The sequence below is a fragment of the Tinamus guttatus genome, unplaced genomic scaffold, assembly GCF_059628265.1.
Source record: "Tinamus guttatus ecotype Peru unplaced genomic scaffold, ASM5962826v1 Tinamus_guttatus_pri_ptg000208l, whole genome shotgun sequence".
NCBI classification, from domain to species: Eukaryota; Metazoa; Chordata; class Aves; order Tinamiformes; family Tinamidae; genus Tinamus; species Tinamus guttatus.
The window spans coordinates 4,389,332-4,405,758 of NW_028288742.1; the positions used below are offsets into that span (position 1 = coordinate 4,389,332).

General features: G+C 37.5%; 1 protein-coding gene across 1 annotated transcript in view; it reads left to right on the forward strand.

Annotated features, from left to right (window-relative positions):
- The window catches only part of CRIM1 (cysteine rich transmembrane BMP regulator 1), a 171,288-nt gene extending 158,669 nt beyond the window's left edge, over window positions 1–12,619 (forward strand). Inside the window, exons 11-17 of the mRNA XM_088524180.1 lie at window positions 309–518; window positions 4,912–5,127; window positions 6,474–6,695; window positions 8,530–8,724; window positions 9,669–9,791; window positions 10,685–10,872; window positions 12,154–12,619. Of these exons, the coding sequence (XP_088380306.1) occupies window positions 309–518; window positions 4,912–5,127; window positions 6,474–6,695; window positions 8,530–8,724; window positions 9,669–9,791; window positions 10,685–10,872; window positions 12,154–12,330 (1,331 nt within the window). The 3' untranslated portion in view covers window positions 12,331–12,619. The remainder of the gene's footprint in view (window positions 1–308; window positions 519–4,911; window positions 5,128–6,473; window positions 6,696–8,529; window positions 8,725–9,668; window positions 9,792–10,684; window positions 10,873–12,153) is intronic.
- The last annotated feature ends 3,808 nt before the right edge of the window (window positions 12,620–16,427 follow it).

Consider the following 16,427-nt stretch of genomic DNA (forward strand, 5'->3'; position numbering starts at 1 on the left):
TTCCTTCTCTTACCTTTTTAGATTTTTCTTCCATTAGTTAGTCATTTCTTTATGATTAAATGTGATGTGGATGCAACAGAAAGAAATGATTATTCTTTTCAAATAGAATCAAACACACTTCATTCCTTTTAACTCTGTTTCATGTGCCACTTGGGTTTATTTTATTTCTAAGTGTAAATGATAGAATCGTTAGTCACTTAATTTTACATGTGCTTTAAAAATGAATGCAGTCTAGGCCTGAGGTATTCATATTTTTCTAAGCAACAGATTCTTATCAGGCCATTGCCTTTTCCTTTGACCTTGTGCAGAGGCAACGGCTTCTCTTATGCCTCCAGTTAAAACAGGCTCTTGCCTGTCAATGGACGGGCGCCGCCACGAGAACGAGGAGAGCTGGCACGATGGCTGCAGGGAATGTTACTGTCACAACGGGCGGGAGATGTGCGCCCTCATCACCTGCCCTGTTCCCAACTGCGGCAACCCCACCATACATCCCGGGCAGTGCTGCCCGTCGTGTCCAGGTAACGCGACTTCTGCTATATTCATTGTAATTTGGTGCGGGTACCCAGTTACAGGTACAGGTTTTGTTTCTTCCTACCTGAAAATAAATCTCGTACATCATTCCGTAGTAAGTATAAATGGAAATTTCTGTACCCAGGTGCAACATAACAAATGGCTTTCATTAGTATCTCAGACAAAAAAATGGATATTTAAATGCATATATATGTTATAGGAACTAACTTGTTACAACATCTCTGAACTTGAGCTTTTTAAGAAATACTGTTTATATTAGCTATAGTAGCAAATGTATACTCATAAACAATTTTATATTATCCATAAATAGCAAATACTGTAATATACCATTAGGTTTTGTCTTTTTTTATATGGAGTTTTAACAAAATGATGTATGTCTCACAACATCTCAAAGGCATGAGTTTTAAAACAGACATCTTAAGTAATTGAACTTCATGGCTCTGTATTCTGAGTGAAAGATCCTCTGCCACTAGCAGGAGATTTTTTTTCGCATTAACAATTATGATAACCATATTTGAATGCAACATTAATTGCATTTGACTTTCCCATCTAAAGAATGAAAATAATTTATGAAAGAATTTTTCTCTTTTTGATTGTGGCTAGAGGTCCAAGATTAATAACCTCTGCCTTCAGACCTGCTACTGCAATGTTTCATGTGCTAAATAGATAAACTTTCTAATGCAGTGATATTGTTTATGACTTTATTGGAATAAATATTTTAAGTAGGAGAAAAAAACTTGATAGGAGAAAAAAGACTTGGGATGGTAATACAAATAATAAAGTAATGGTAAGAAAGCACTCGCACAATTCAAGCATTTTTTTTTTTTTTAAGTCAATGTAAAGTACCGGAAGACCTAGGGACAAAATAAGCAGCTAAATTTTCTTTCTGAAACTGACAGTGTCATCCTCCCCAGCACCTTAGATAACAAATCTGCTTAGACAAATGGTGGTTTCTGGGCCAGTTCACACCTCATGATAACTTGGAAAACGGAGTCACCAGAAGGATGTAGGATTTCAAAAAAACTGCTTTCTAGCCTGCCACAGTCCGAACCACTGCTCTGCTCCCAGTTATGGAGACTGGGAATGCCGTGTCCCTGTCTGTGGTCCCTGCAGTCCCGGTGCCAGCCACGGTACTGCTTTTGGCAGTGCCCTCCATGGCAGACTGCCTTTCAGAGCTATGTTCAACGCTCAAGTAACCAGACAGTGGCTGAGGCTGAGCTTTTAGTACGTAACGTCTTAGTACTCATATTAATGGTATTTTCAGCTATTTTTTTTTTCCTAGAGCACTAGGGATACTCTCGCCAAATACCCCCTCTAGGGAGCCCGTCCTTTGCTCCCTTGCTTCTCTCCCAGGTATCTGACTGGTCTGACAGGGAAACTAGAAGCCACCTCCGCATTTATGTTACATTAGAAGATGTCTGTTACTTGTGGATGATCCCTGTTTGATCCTGAGCACCAGCAATGTCGGTCAATTGTCAAAAAGAATAGTTGCCTACCCAGAAGTTTCCACTTCTTTAAGGTGCAGTGTCTGTAGAGTTTTCTCTGCCTGGCTTCCTTCCCTGCTTTCAGAGTGCAAGTGTTTTAGACTCTGTGTTAGCAAAGACATATGTAGTGGAGCTCTTACAATGCTAGGACAGATGCACAGGGTTTTAAAAGCAGCTGTGTATATGAAAGTGTGTGAATTAATATGGCCAAATTAGCCCTTATGGGTTTCTGTTTCCCCCACTGAGGCCTTTTGTTTGTTACTGATATTTCCGACTTTATTTGGCAGGGTATCGATTCCCCTCTGGTCATGTTAAATGAGTATCATGGTTTTCAGTAAATAGGAATGTAATTTAGAAAGGGGAGATTGTGAGCACATCAGATTAATGTGTCTGATATACGAATATTGAAATAATCAGCAGTGCCTGATTTCAGTTGCATTGTTAACCTATTGACCAGGGAAAAGGCATCTCACAGAGGTGTCTTTTCTCAGACGGAAGAAAGTGTTTACATTCGTTCTCATGGCTTCAAGGGTAATATTGCAGTCATAAACATTCACACTTGTTTTATGGTTTTTGTTTTGTTTGTATTGAAAGGGGAGATTCTTAACATTCTCTGGCAAGTTTTACAACAATGGCATTGCAGAAAGCACTGAGCCTCCTGATGTGATGGCTGCATTAAAACGCCTTTTGCTTGCTTATGCTTTCACCTTGGAGATGGGTGTGGAGCTCTGATTGCCTTTTTTTTTTTTTTTTTTTTTTTTTTTTTTTTTTTTTTTTTAAAGGCAATCAGTTTTAGTTAGTTTCCAAGAGAGGCAGACACACTTCGACTGCTAAAACAGTCATTATAGCCATGTTTTTGCATATTAGTTATGAGGTTAAAGTGAATAGCAGTAATGCTTGTGGAAAACCCTAGTTTTCCCCTAAGATTTAGAAAGTTATTAACTTCTAGTGTTTTGAAGCACTGTGTTTCCCAGGAAGACTGTGTATTTGATTAACTTGTTGCTCTTTCAGGAATATAATAGCTGTATGTTTGTAGCATTTCAATTACAATAATTATATGGCAAGGGAGCTGTAAGCCATATCATATGTACAGCAGTACTGTCTGATTGCACATTTCTGATAATAAGCAGCATATAACCTGTAGTAAAACTGGCTTTTGACTTTATAGAGGACTCAAATACAAAAAATAGACTCAGGATTTTTTAGAGAAAGTATTGCCTTTGCCAAATCAGCTTTTGATGTTGGTGCCTAAAATGTGGTGACATTGCATGGCAACAATATGCTGCAACAGCTGAAATGAAAAATCAGATAGTGACAAGGCAGTAGACCAGCTATCATACTTCAGGTATGGTAAATGTTCCCAAAATGTGTATGGTCTTCACAAATGTAAAAAATTGGGAAAGTAAGGCCCCAAAGGATAACACATTTCCTTAGCCTTGTGGATGGAATACAGAAAGAACAAATCATAGAATCAATGCACGAATACTTTCTGAATAGGGTAAAATAAGTTGGAGTTGGTTTTCTTGAGTGTCTTCTATCATTCTCCAGAAATGAAAAAAAGTAATTGAGTTGTCTGCCTGTTGTCAGCCATATAAAAGAGCAAAGGACACGAACTTCATTCTCCAGAAACATACAGCAGTACTAAGAATGCAAAGAGAACTGAAAATACTCATAAGTGTTGGGCTACATAAATGACTGGAAGAGCTTATTCATTTAAACTTTCTGCCTTAATCAAGATATGTGGTGTACGGTGGTGTTCACGTTAGGCTTCTCTATAGATGAACAGCAGAGCTGGATCTTCAGAAGATGTTTTAGAGCTGCTGAGTCTTTACCTAGAAGGTACTTTCTCTTCCCTTCTCTTCATAAAGAGGAAGCCAATTTCTTAATGTAGGCACTTAACTTAGTTGCCAAATATTAGATGGTTCAAATCCAGTCTGATAGCTTCAATCCATTCTCTTATAAGCCTGAAACTTGGTATTGCAGCATGGAGCTGCATATAACAATCAGCATGATAAACTGGCAGTTAGCTGGAGTTAGGAAGACTCCAGAGTTGCATATTAGTCAGAACTTTTTCTTGATTTTTAGGTCCTTGAATGCTTTTTTTTTTTTTTAATTTGGGAGGCATTTAGACATTTCATTCTTTTTTTTCTTTTAAAACACCAATAGGCAAAAAGAGAGTTCCTCCATTTCTGTAATACCTGAATGGTTGGAGAGCACTTATGCTTAATATGGGAAGCAGTTTCAGTTCCTTTCTTAGTTTAAAGGAAGCCAAATCTTATTTTCTTAACTACCTGGTTTAAAACTGTGCAAGTCTTTAGCCACAGTGGAAGAAGTAATGTAATTAATTGTGTGAAAAGGAATTAAGGTTCACTGGGTGAGACATAGCCACAGGGATTATTAATCTACATGCTGTTAAGATCTCCTTGGGGTTCAGTTTTTACTTCAAAGACTACATATGTTTTTATATAAAACAATCATTAGATGAAATACATCCATGTACCTTGTTTCTGTTTCTTTTTTTCTGGCATCAAGTGGTTCTGATGCAACTAACTCAAGAAGCTTATGGCAGACTTTTTTTTCTGAAATGCCAAGAGTGCTTGAAGTTCTCTCAGATTTATGTATTTTTATATATTGTATAAATATATAAATTATACATATATACATGTATTGGTTCCCAGTTGTTTCATGTTTGATTTTTTTTCCTCCGTTTTTCTATGAGATAGAGTTAAGAGACTTGTTTATGCTCTTAATGAAACTCTTTTGACTTTATAGTTGGTTTTTTTTTTTTTTTTTTTAATCCTAATATTACCAATAATACCCAGGAGAAATTAATGACGGTTAGGGATATTTGCTACACAGTATAGTCTCCATTATTTTTCTTTGCTTGTCTTCACAGATGAAATAATTGTGCAGAAGCCAGAATTCACCAGTCCATCTATTTGCCACGCTCCTGGTGGGGAATACTTTGTCGAGGGCGAGACATGGAATATTGATTCCTGCACACAATGTACATGCCACAGTGGACGTGTCCTGTGTGAGACTGAAGTCTGTCCCCCCCTGCTTTGCCAAAACCCCACCCGCACACAGGATTCCTGCTGCCCACAGTGCCCAGGTAAATATTACCAAGCAACTTTCAGCTTAGCCTTAGGTACAGGTTTTATATTACATGTAAGGGATGTTGTGGTTCTGAAGTTTGAACTCTCTTCTTTGAAGGCAATCTAATAATGTAAGGATTGCATGAGAACCAGCATCCGTAGCTAGAAAGTTTATGAAATGTGCACTGGCTTATTTTTGGAAAAACACAGGATTAAAGAAATGTTGGAAGTAATCAGAGTGCTAGGCAGCTATAGGCTTGTCTCTTTTCATTTCTGTGTGTTTTGTTTTGAATTGATCTTTTTTATTACTATCTTGTCTGTTTGGGATTTCATAACAGAAATGCTTCTGCTTGTTTTTACCTCCTTCTGGCATGATTTGAGAGTGACTTGAAAGTAACTGCCTAATATCAAAGCATTCCACCCCTCCAGGTGTGCCAGCTTTTCCTCACAAACTACCCCACAATGTCAAGAAAACAACAACATTTGCTTTCCCTAGGAGAGATGCAATTATAAATAAGCATGAATTCATATTTTATGTAGCAAATGTAGGAGTTCATTGCTGTGGAAATTAGTGCAAATTCAAGAATTCTGTGTAAGCTCTCAGAGAAGATATTTTTGCCTTTATTAAAAACAAAATTTAAATATTTCACATCAAAAGGCTGTTTTGCCTTTTTTTTTTTTTTTTACCCCTCACTGACAAAATATTTTTAGTGGAAAAGTTAATCAATTTTCCTGACTTTCATTTTTTTATTGTTGTTTGCAACAGTAAATATTTGTACGGCTTAATCTCAAAATAAGTTTTGGAGTAGTTGATCTTTCTTCACTGACTGTATAAGGAGCTTGATCTCTTCACTTACACAGTAAAACTGGAAACCTGATCTCAGTCCCTTCGAGTCCTTCCTTTTCTTCTCTTTCTTGTGTTCCCTGAGCACATACAATTGTAATTCTTGGTCCGTAATGCCTGGTAGGATGTGGTTTATTCAGAAAGGTGTGTCTCCCAGCATGAGGGTATGAAAATTGAAGCAGGTCCATTGGATTTGAGATGGAGCCCTGTCAAGCTCCATGTGTTTCTACACATCATATGACTAATGCATAGTTAGTTGTGTTAGTTGTCCACTGATGAAGATGAGAGCTGCATTATGGCTTTGGACCTGGCAACACTCCCAGTTCAAGGACTTGAACTGATCAGGCAGAAGCTGGGCTTCAAATTTTAAATTTAAATGTGAAAATGGTCCAGTGTGTTAGGATTCTGCTGCAGTCCTAGACTCATAAGAAACATATATGCCAAGTAAACTTTTTATAGAGAAAATGTCAGGGAATCTGGCTATTCTTAGTTAAAAGCTTGCCCTATTTATTTTCACAGATGAGCCTCTCCAGCCGCCTTCTTCAAGCAATGAGAGCATGCCCAGTTACTGCAAAAATGATGAAGGAGACATTTTTCTGACAGCGGAGTCCTGGAAGCCCAATGTGTGCACTAGCTGCATTTGCATGGATGGGGTGATCAGATGCTACTCTGAGTCTTGCCCACCAGTGTCCTGCGAGAAACCTGTTTTGAGAAAGGGACAATGTTGTCCTTATTGTATTGGTGAGCAAATAAAAATAATTTATAGCTTGCTGTTCCTTTTTGGGGAATAAGAAGTTTTATTTCCTAATTTGAATATGTTTTCCTGTTTGGAGGGTGCTGTAGTTTGTACCTTCCTTTGGACCAGAGAGCAGAGTCTGCATAGGGAGCTTTGAGGATCATATTTTGCTATTTTAAGGTAGAAGTGCAAGAAGATGTACGTGTAATTTACATATCAACCTGACAGGACATCCTCCTAAAAACTTACAGTTGGTAATTTAGCTTAATAGATGAAAACATTCCTTAAAAAATATTTCAGTTTTTAAAAAGGCCAGATAGTGCATGTTTTATGTGATTATATGTTATGTATAATAGTCAAATATTAGTAAGAACTGCAGAAGATAAACTATGAAGTATTATGAAATATATCCATTTAATGGAATAAAGTGTTAATAAAGCAACTGCAATACAGTGCAAAGTTGTGGAATGGAAGAAGATGATGTAATGGACTTAATAAAATTAAGTGTTTATAGTATTTGTAAGAAAGCTTTCAGAACTGATTTCCGTAACCTTCATTCCCAAAAGCAGTAGGGATATACTCAGTGAAAAATAGTGTAATAAAAAAGAATAGCATAAAATTGATGGACTTTGAGAATTGTTAACTGAACATGTGATTCAGCTTGTCTGTGTATAAACAATGATTCATCCTTGGAGCCATCTGCCAGAGCATTGTGAGGTCCTTTCAAATATGTAGCCTTGATGAGCTATTGATGTCTTTAATTTGCTGTTTCTTACTGTTCTTTTAGCTCTTGAGAACTGTGAAACACCTCTTGATAAAGTCTTCCTTGACATTTTTATGTAATAATTGATAAAGTGTTCAGTAGGTAAAATCTTTAGAAAGGTCTTAATTTATTGCAGTTTCCTAAATGATGCTGTTTTTTAGCATTATTTTATTCTGTTTCCTTCTGGGTACAGATCATGATAGCTTCTAACAAGAGCAATATAAATTTAAGTTTAAAATATTGCAAGCTTTGGATTCTTTCTGCTGTTTTTCCAAATCTTAAAATTTATCCTTTGGGAAGATGACCTCCTACTTCAGAGAAGATGAAAGAGCAAAGGCTCTTTTGTTTTGTTTGTTTGTTTTTAATCAAATGTGTTTGATTCACTGGTGAAGTAAGAGGAGGCTTAAGAAAAGACAGCTCGAGCTATGTACTGTCTCCTGTATGTGGATTTCTTAATGCACCTCTGCTTTGCTCTCGCAGAGCTCATTGGTGATGTGGCCTCCATCCTTTTGCTGTGCTCGTGTTCCCATAGCACTGGGCACCTGGAGTCAAAGGGTCCAGCGCCGCTATTCTGATTTTTATCCTTGTTCATCCTTCTAAAAAGCACTTACTAAGTAATGAATTATGATGTGGTTTTTACCAACTGGTCTTTTCTTCGAGTATTCTGGAAGGAGATCACCTTTCTTGAGCCTTGATAGTTTAGAGTTGAACGTAGTCTTTCTTAGTTAAATAGGATTGCCTAGGAAGATGAAGGTAGCAGCTGTGATTTGCAGTCATGCATTTAAAAAAATCATTTTTTTTTAATTTCCACTGGGTTTTGATATCATAATTTCATGTACAAATCATTTATCTTCCTCTTGCACAAGGAAAAAGAGGACAAAAACTCAGGGTAATTATATATTTATTAAAGAAGCAAACTGGCACTTCTGTAAAGGATGTTTTGGAAGATGTGGAGAGTCTTTTAGCTGTCTCTGGGATTTCTCCGTTAGCTGTCGTATAACTTCAGTGTTTTGGAAAAGGACAGTGTTTGTATGGAAGTGGCCATTACAACTGATGACACTGTTTTCCTTCGCCAGAAGATATAGTACCAAAGAAAGTAGTCTGCCACTTCAACGGGAAAACCTATGCCGACGAGGAGCGCTGGGACATCGACAGCTGCACACACTGCTACTGCCTGCAGGGCCAGACCCTCTGCTCCACCGTGAGCTGCCCACCCCTGCCCTGCGCCGAGCCCATCAACGTGGAGGGAAGCTGCTGCCCCATGTGTCCAGGTAATGCGGCGCGACCCAGAACACGGTGCTGCTGTTTTCCAAAACTGGTGATTTTTTGTTTTACTTGGCGTTTTAAACTTTAGTCCACGCTGAACAGTGTCTAAGAGACAATAAGGATTTTAGTGTAAGGATTCAGGCAAACAACTATTCTTAAGAGACAGGAAAGTTATACACAAACATCTAACTGTGGACCCAGAAAACTTAGCCTTGTTTGCCCCTGCTCTATGGAAAAGTATTAGTGAAGTAGGCAAATCAGTATTTTGCACCTCTGCTGATCCACTTGTTAACATTTCTGTCTCTTCAGAATCTGATTACTTTTCAGATATTATATTGCCATATTTATCATTTTGACTTGGCTGAAATGTAATATGCAATTTCTAGACACAACAGACCCAAGAATCGCAACTCCTTTTCAGTTCTAGTCCTGGCCTATCTCTGCAGGTATTTGCTCGTATTTCAGTCAGCTGGTAATAACTTCTAACAGAGGAATTAGGGAGCTTCAGCAGTACCTTCTCTTGCATGTCTTGCATGTCAAAAAAGCCATCAGTGTCAATTAAGTATCAGTTGAGAAGATGTAGCTCTTCCCTTGCCATTTTTGTTGTTAAAGTATCACAAATGAGCTAGGCTACAGTGAAGAATATATTCCAAAATGGTATTTTCAAAGCCATCTGTGTTCACAAGGCTTTATCATTCCATTCACGTTAGAATAATGATAATGTGAACCAGTAGAAAATCCATAACACACACTAAAATCTTGGCAGTCCTCTCAATATGTAAGGATACTGTGTAAAATGCAAAACAAAATCCCATATCAATAATGATGCAAAATCTAAAACAAGTGAAAGCATTTATGTGACAAAGAACTGCTGATGTCCAAACACATTTTCAGAGCAGCACTAGGAAGAAGTCTGGAGATTATGAAGCTCTTTAATCTCATTTTGCAGAGATGTACGTACCGGAACCTACTAACATCCCCATTGAGAAGACAAATCATCGAGGAGACATTGAATTGGAAGTACCAAACTGGCCAACACCAAGTGAAAATGACATCATCCACATTCATAGAGGTAAGATCTGATATAATCTGATCCAAATCTAATATTTATCTAATAATCTATTATTGATACATAATAATCCAATATCTAATAATCTAAATCTGTGTTTATTCCCAATGTTTTAATGCATCTACTCACACTGTTCTGTGTACTGAGTTGAAAAAAGTAGCCATCCTAGAATATTCTGCAAGGCAGTAACTGTTACATGCACTTGGCTTTCAGTATAGATGAGTCAGACTATTAAACCACATTTCTGCAATTTGGTCTCTTTATCGCTACATCCTCAGCCTGGAAGAGACATCTGTGCTGGTATGATAGTGCTCTATAGAATTATGAACAGCAGAAAGTGATGAATGAGGATTGATTCTGCAGTTGCTTTTTTGATGTAAAAGCTAGGAAGCTGCTATCAAGCCACTGGAGTAGGTGAACCTAGATGTAATACATTTGACATTCTTACACTGGAAAACAGAACTGGGAGAATGTATAGCCCAACTTAACATACATCATAGAAGAACAAGTACTTCAGGGAAAATCGGGTACAGGATGACATAAGCTAGTAAAGTTTTTAACTAGGTAAAACCTTCTTTTGTTTAAAACTGGGCTGAAATCATTATTCCAGGTTAGGGGAAGAAAAACACTCAGTGACACAGTCTCCGTTAACCTTTCTTAATTAAAGAACTTTTTCATTTTTCAATACAATACTCATCTTTTAGGGCCTTTTCCAGAATAACACCATCAGTATATTGGCTACTAGCTTTCAGTTGTTCTAAGCATAAATAAGGTGACGCTTCAGGAGGTAAAAGACATATTTACTTGAGTGACGAGATCTCCGACTTTTATGAATGTGTTTTTCCGCGTGGTCCAGGCCCCTCTCCGTGTAAGCAATGCTAACGTGTGTCTTGCAGACATGAGCCACCTCCAAGGGGAGTACCGCGGCGGCAGCGGGCCGCATCCCGGCGACGACGCATCCGTCAGCTCCGTTGCCTTGGTGACGATCCCCATCATGATCGCGCTCTTACTCATCATAGTCCTCCTGCTCGTCAACCAGAAGAAGCAGTGGATTCCCGTGTCCTGCTACAAAGCCCCAACGAAGGTGCCGTCTTGATGTCTAATCCTAGGTCGTCACTTCTCCGGGAAAACAAGATTAACTACAGTAGTGTGGAGGGTGCATCTGAATTCACAGCACAGGAACACTCTTAAATCGTTTTCTCCCTATGTCTTAACTCATTTTACATCCATCAGATTGTTCCTATTTATTTATTCTCCTAAATCATTTTTTGTTGCCAAAAGAAAATCAGTAATTCCCTATTCTAATCACTATATAGAAATTAAACTCAAAAAAAAAAAAAAAGAAAAAAAACACCTCCCTAAAACCAAGCCCTCCCCTGTAACTGCAGTTATGTAGTTAGGCAATAGCTTTCATGTTTGGCAAATGCTATATGGTCTCTCCTCAAAGTCATCCGACTTGACAGATGTTTATGTGCTCTGCCACTGTGTGCTATATGTTGCATCTTAAATAGCTCCATCTAATCTAAGATTTTGTGTTTAGTCTATGGGAAAATTGCACACAAGATGACAAAATACCCCTCTGACACTGAGAAATACAATATATGCTACATTTCTCTTATTTGCTTAGCTTCTTGTCATTTTGCATCATACACAGCAGGTATGTTGCAGTGGATTTGCCAGGAAAAAAAAAGGTACCTGCTCCACTGTTGTGCAGCTTTAGTACATATTATATAACAGTATAAAAAGCTAGCACTACTGACGTATTTTTTACTTACTCTTTAAAAACAGACAGGGATTAGAAAATAAAAATTGCCATCAACTGAGTACTGAAAGTCTATAGAAAAGATATTTGAAATGACAGTTGGCTGTTAATGGCTGGCCCAGATTCCACATAGTTAGCAAGCTCTTTGCACTTCCTGCTTTCTCTGCCAACTCCCATTAACCTCCATGAGCCTCAGGAGTTCTGTGTAAATCCAGTTCCCAAACTCTCTGAAGAACATAGTGTAAACTGGGAAGAATTTTAAAAAATATAATATACATATAAACCATTTTATTTTAAATTTGGAGAAAAAAAAAAAAACTTGGAGGATTACTGAATATGTGGTGCTCGGTTAATAGAGTGCTACTTAACCATTCCTTCTGGCCTGATTTCCTCAGAGGAAAGAAGAAAATGAGGTGCCAGAAGAGGGGTCTGGTCTGGTTTTGTGCCTGGTGTAGACTTCACCAAGCTTAGTAAAAGTCCAGACTGCTTTTTCACCGATTGTTTCCTTTGTGTATGTGAACTTGTACCACAAACATGTTTTAATTATGGTTGTAATACAAAAAATCTTCAAACTGCTTTAACGTTCCCTTTCTTTTCTAACAGCCTTCTTGCCTGAACAATCAGCTGGTATATGTGGACTGCAAGAAAGGCACCATGGTCCAGGTGGACAGTTCACAGAGGATGCTAAGAATCGCAGACCCAGACTCAAGATACAGTGGATTTTACAGCATGCAGAAACAGAACAACCTACAGGCAGATAATTTCTATCAAACAGTTTGAAGAATTGCACCCTTGCCACGGATTTAAGAAAGAGCGAGAGAAAGAGAGAGACTAAGTCTGCTATTAAAATAAAACTAGAATTGTGCACTTGCTTAGTGGATTGTATTGGATTTGTGACTACATGTACAGCTCTAAGACCTTACTGGGATGAGCTCTGACTCCTGCAATGTGCCAGAAAAAGCATTCCTACTTTTCCTTGAGATAACTGACCAAGTGTTTTCTTAGAACCAAAGTTTTAAAACTTATTAAGATGTATTTGCTTGTAACATATAGCTATAGAGGTTTTTGGGGAGGGGGAATTGGAAGCTGGGGGTAGGCAATGAGATAAAAGGCAGCTTCAGAGCAGACAGGCTGCTCATGCCTGGCTGCAGAAGAAAATGAGTAAAGAGTATTACTGAGCAGCAGGATGGTGGCTTTTCTTGCTGCTCTGAAACTGCATCTGTTGAAGCAAAGTCTAACCCCAGATGAAAAAAAAATGAAAAGGTCTGTTGGGTTTTTTTGATGTTGTTTTGGTTTTTCTTTTTTTTTTTTTGTCGTTTTTTCCAGCTGTTGCTACAATAATATACTCCTAGAACAGAACTTGTCACATCACAGGTGTGGTGTAGCTGCAAATATTTTTCTATATGATGAGAAGCTGCAGTAGTTAATGAAATAGCAAGGAAAAGGTTATAGCAGAAAATAAAGGGTGGGTTTATTAAGGATGTATAAAATTATACCTTGTGCTGCTTTTTGTTTTTATTTTTGTTTTCTTCAAAGCTGATTGGCTAGATTAGCCTGACTTTGGCAGAGTTAGCAAATGACTGAGGCCTAAGTAATTCCTGATATGAGCACTGGATCTTTTTGACAGCAGTATTGAAGGAAGGAAGGAAAAGTCAAGAACACCATGCAGTTCCAGGGGCTTTTGTTTGTTTGTGTTGTCTGTTGTGGTTTTGTTTTGTTATTTTGTATCAATCTCTGGTTGTTCATACAGGAGAAGGAAAAATATTTTTGTTGGACAAAGCTCTTGCTTAAAAGAGAGTAAAAAAAGAGACTGTTTTAAGGTTGTTGTTTATTTCCTGTTGTTGTTCTTATTTACTGGTATGCAGATTTAGAAACTACTTCCATGCTAGGAAGCTGCTTAATTTTAATTGTATATTACTCAAGCACCTTTTTTGAAGCTCAGAAAAAGAAAAAGGAGATCATGCTTCTTTAAACTTAGCATTATAGGAATATTTATGTAAATATAATTATGCTAAAAAACAACAAAAAGTATTTGTATGTTTGTGTATATATTATATGTATATACACAGGCACGTAGGTATGTATGTATACATATGTATACCTAGGTGCATGTGCATATACACTATACATATATACTGTATATATAAAACGCTATATATACAGTATATATTTTTCTATTTTTTTTTTTTTTTCTCGTTGAATGTATTTTTATCTGAGAGAGATTTTACCCAGAGCAGAAACAGCTAAACAGGCATTCCATAGCAGTGCTTCAGCGCTTGGGAGTCCAGGCAGGCCGAGGAAAGAGCGTCTCCTCCCGCGCGAGGCCGCGGCGGCGGCTGCGGAGGCGGCCGCGCTCGCCCGCGGGGCTGCGCGCTCGCGGCGGCGGCAGCCAGCGCTGCTCTTGCTACTCGCCACGTTTCAGGGTGTTTCTTATTTTTCTTTTCCTGCTTGGCCTTAAAAAGGCTTTTTAATGAATGCATTGGCTAGAGACACTGATGACGATATACATGCAGCACTAATCAGCTCCTTAGAATAACATCAGCTCCTGGATTTTCTTTTTCTCTGTTTTTGTTTTTGTTTTTTTTTTTTCGTTTTGTTTTGGTTTTGTTTTTTCTTTTTTTGTTTGGTTTGTTTTTGTTTTTTCAAACAATTGTTTGAAACAACTACTGGAATATTGTCCACATTAAGCTGGAAGTTTGTTGTAGCTTGCCTCATTTATAACTCTGACTGTATAATACAATGTTAACTTTCCAAACAGGTCTTGGCACTTTTATACTAATTACCCATTTGTGCATTGCCTTTTTTCTTTTACAAATGCTTGTCATAAAAGACACAGATACCCAGTATGCTTAATGTGAAAAGAAAATGTATTTTTTGTAAAGGAACTCTCAAGTATTGTTGTAAATACTTGGTCAGAGGTTGCTGAACTTTAAAACTGAAAAAAAAAACCTAATTTATTATTATAATGACCTAATTTATTAATCTGAAGATTAACAATTTTTTTGTTTTAGAATATCAAAAAGGTGTTCTAGCTGTTTGCATCAAAGAAAAAAAAAAAGTGTATCATTAAGGGTCAACATTTTTTCTGCTTATATAACTTCAGTTTCCAAACACAAATAAGAAAAAATGTAGTCTCCCCAGTGTTTTGTACTCAATCTGATATTGAAACAGAGATGTTTCTGTCCAGTTACTGCAAAGATTTTGTCAAGACAAAACATCCATTCCTTGCATAAGAGTAAGCAGTCTTTATCCAGAATTGTAAATGCTTGCTTTTGTTTTACAATCAAGGCTATATTCTGAAAATATTAGCAGGATATAGGACATGGTGTAAAATGTTTTTTATTATTATTATTTTATTATTATTATTATTTTAAAGATATGATTTATCCTATGTGCTGTATCCATTACACTCTTTTACTTTCGTTCCTGTTGTGCTCTTGTAAGAGAAATGCAAATATAATTTTCTGAAAAATAGATGCATATGTGGCACTCGGAGTGCACTGCGGTTCAGCAGATTGCTTGTTTACTTTTTTAACTGTAAGGCGGTTTCTTGTAATTTGGCTCTTGGCAGCACAATAAAAAAATTTTAAACCTATCAGTGCATATTTTCTAAATGTTCATGCTTATTATTTCCCTGAAGTGGTCCTTGAGGTATTAATTTTTAATCTTGATTTTATTTTTCCCTTCAGGTAGGAATTCATACATCGTCAAGCTGACCTTAGTCCAGAACAATTCAGGACAAGTATAGGAAAATAATCCTTCAATAACTATTACTTCAGTTCAGGAAAGTTCTGAATTTTACACAAAGGAATTTTCACCTTAGAGCGGTTTGTGGAATTCCAGATTGTTCCAACACTCCCTAACTATCTCTCCAAGTTGGATTCTGCCATCTGGCCTAACCACCCCTATCATGCAGGTCACAGACAGTCGTGTGGGGCTGAGGTATGAGCTGAATGGCTCTTCCGTAGCTCCCAGAGATGTCTGTACAACCAGAGGCAGGGCTTAAACTCGCCTTTTCTGTTTGGCTGTTTTTCTTTTCACGCATTTGTTTTTGATGCATGGAGTGAGGAGAGTTACAGCAGCAAGAAGGCTAGAAATCTCAACTAGGTTTTGTGATGCCAAAAGAAACAAAGCTGAGCTTTATCATAATCAAAACACAAAAGCAAAAAAAAAAAAAAAAAAAAACCTAAAATGTTACGTTAAAAAATTAAACGAAATAAAAGGTCTAGGGTGGTATCAAAGGTAGTACAGTGACTAGTGGATGTGTTGGAAAGTGTAAGAAGAGGACGTGATGGTTTCTTCCAAGCATTTGGCACTCCAAGGACTTCCCAAGCCATAGAGAATGTCCATATTAGCCACAATGTTCTTTCTCATTTTTATAAAATCATGGAATTGATGTAAAGGTCTGCAGCACCTTGAGGCATGGCATTTCTCAGTTAAACAACATGATGTGTGGGGAAAAAAAAACACCACTTTTTCTTGTTTTGACCCTGCTCATTTAAAGTTTTCATTTGATATCCCTTGTTTTCTGCATTATGAGAAACAGTGGATCATTATCTAAATGCCACCCATTAACTTACAGGCCTCATTTTCCTTTTCCCCTTCTCTGTGAAGTAAATTCCTAAGCACTTTGTATGAGAGCCATTCCTCCATACCTTTTGCTTAGCCCTACCATCACATCAAAGGACGCAGGGACTGAAAATGGCCATCTTGTTTAAAGATGGTGCACCTGGAGCTAGCATTATACATGTCTATATATATGTATATATACAATACACACACACACACACACACACATATATATACTGGTTTGACTGCTATTGACCACCCAGTTGGTATCCTCATAGAGAAAGCTGCACTATGCCAAAATGCCCAAG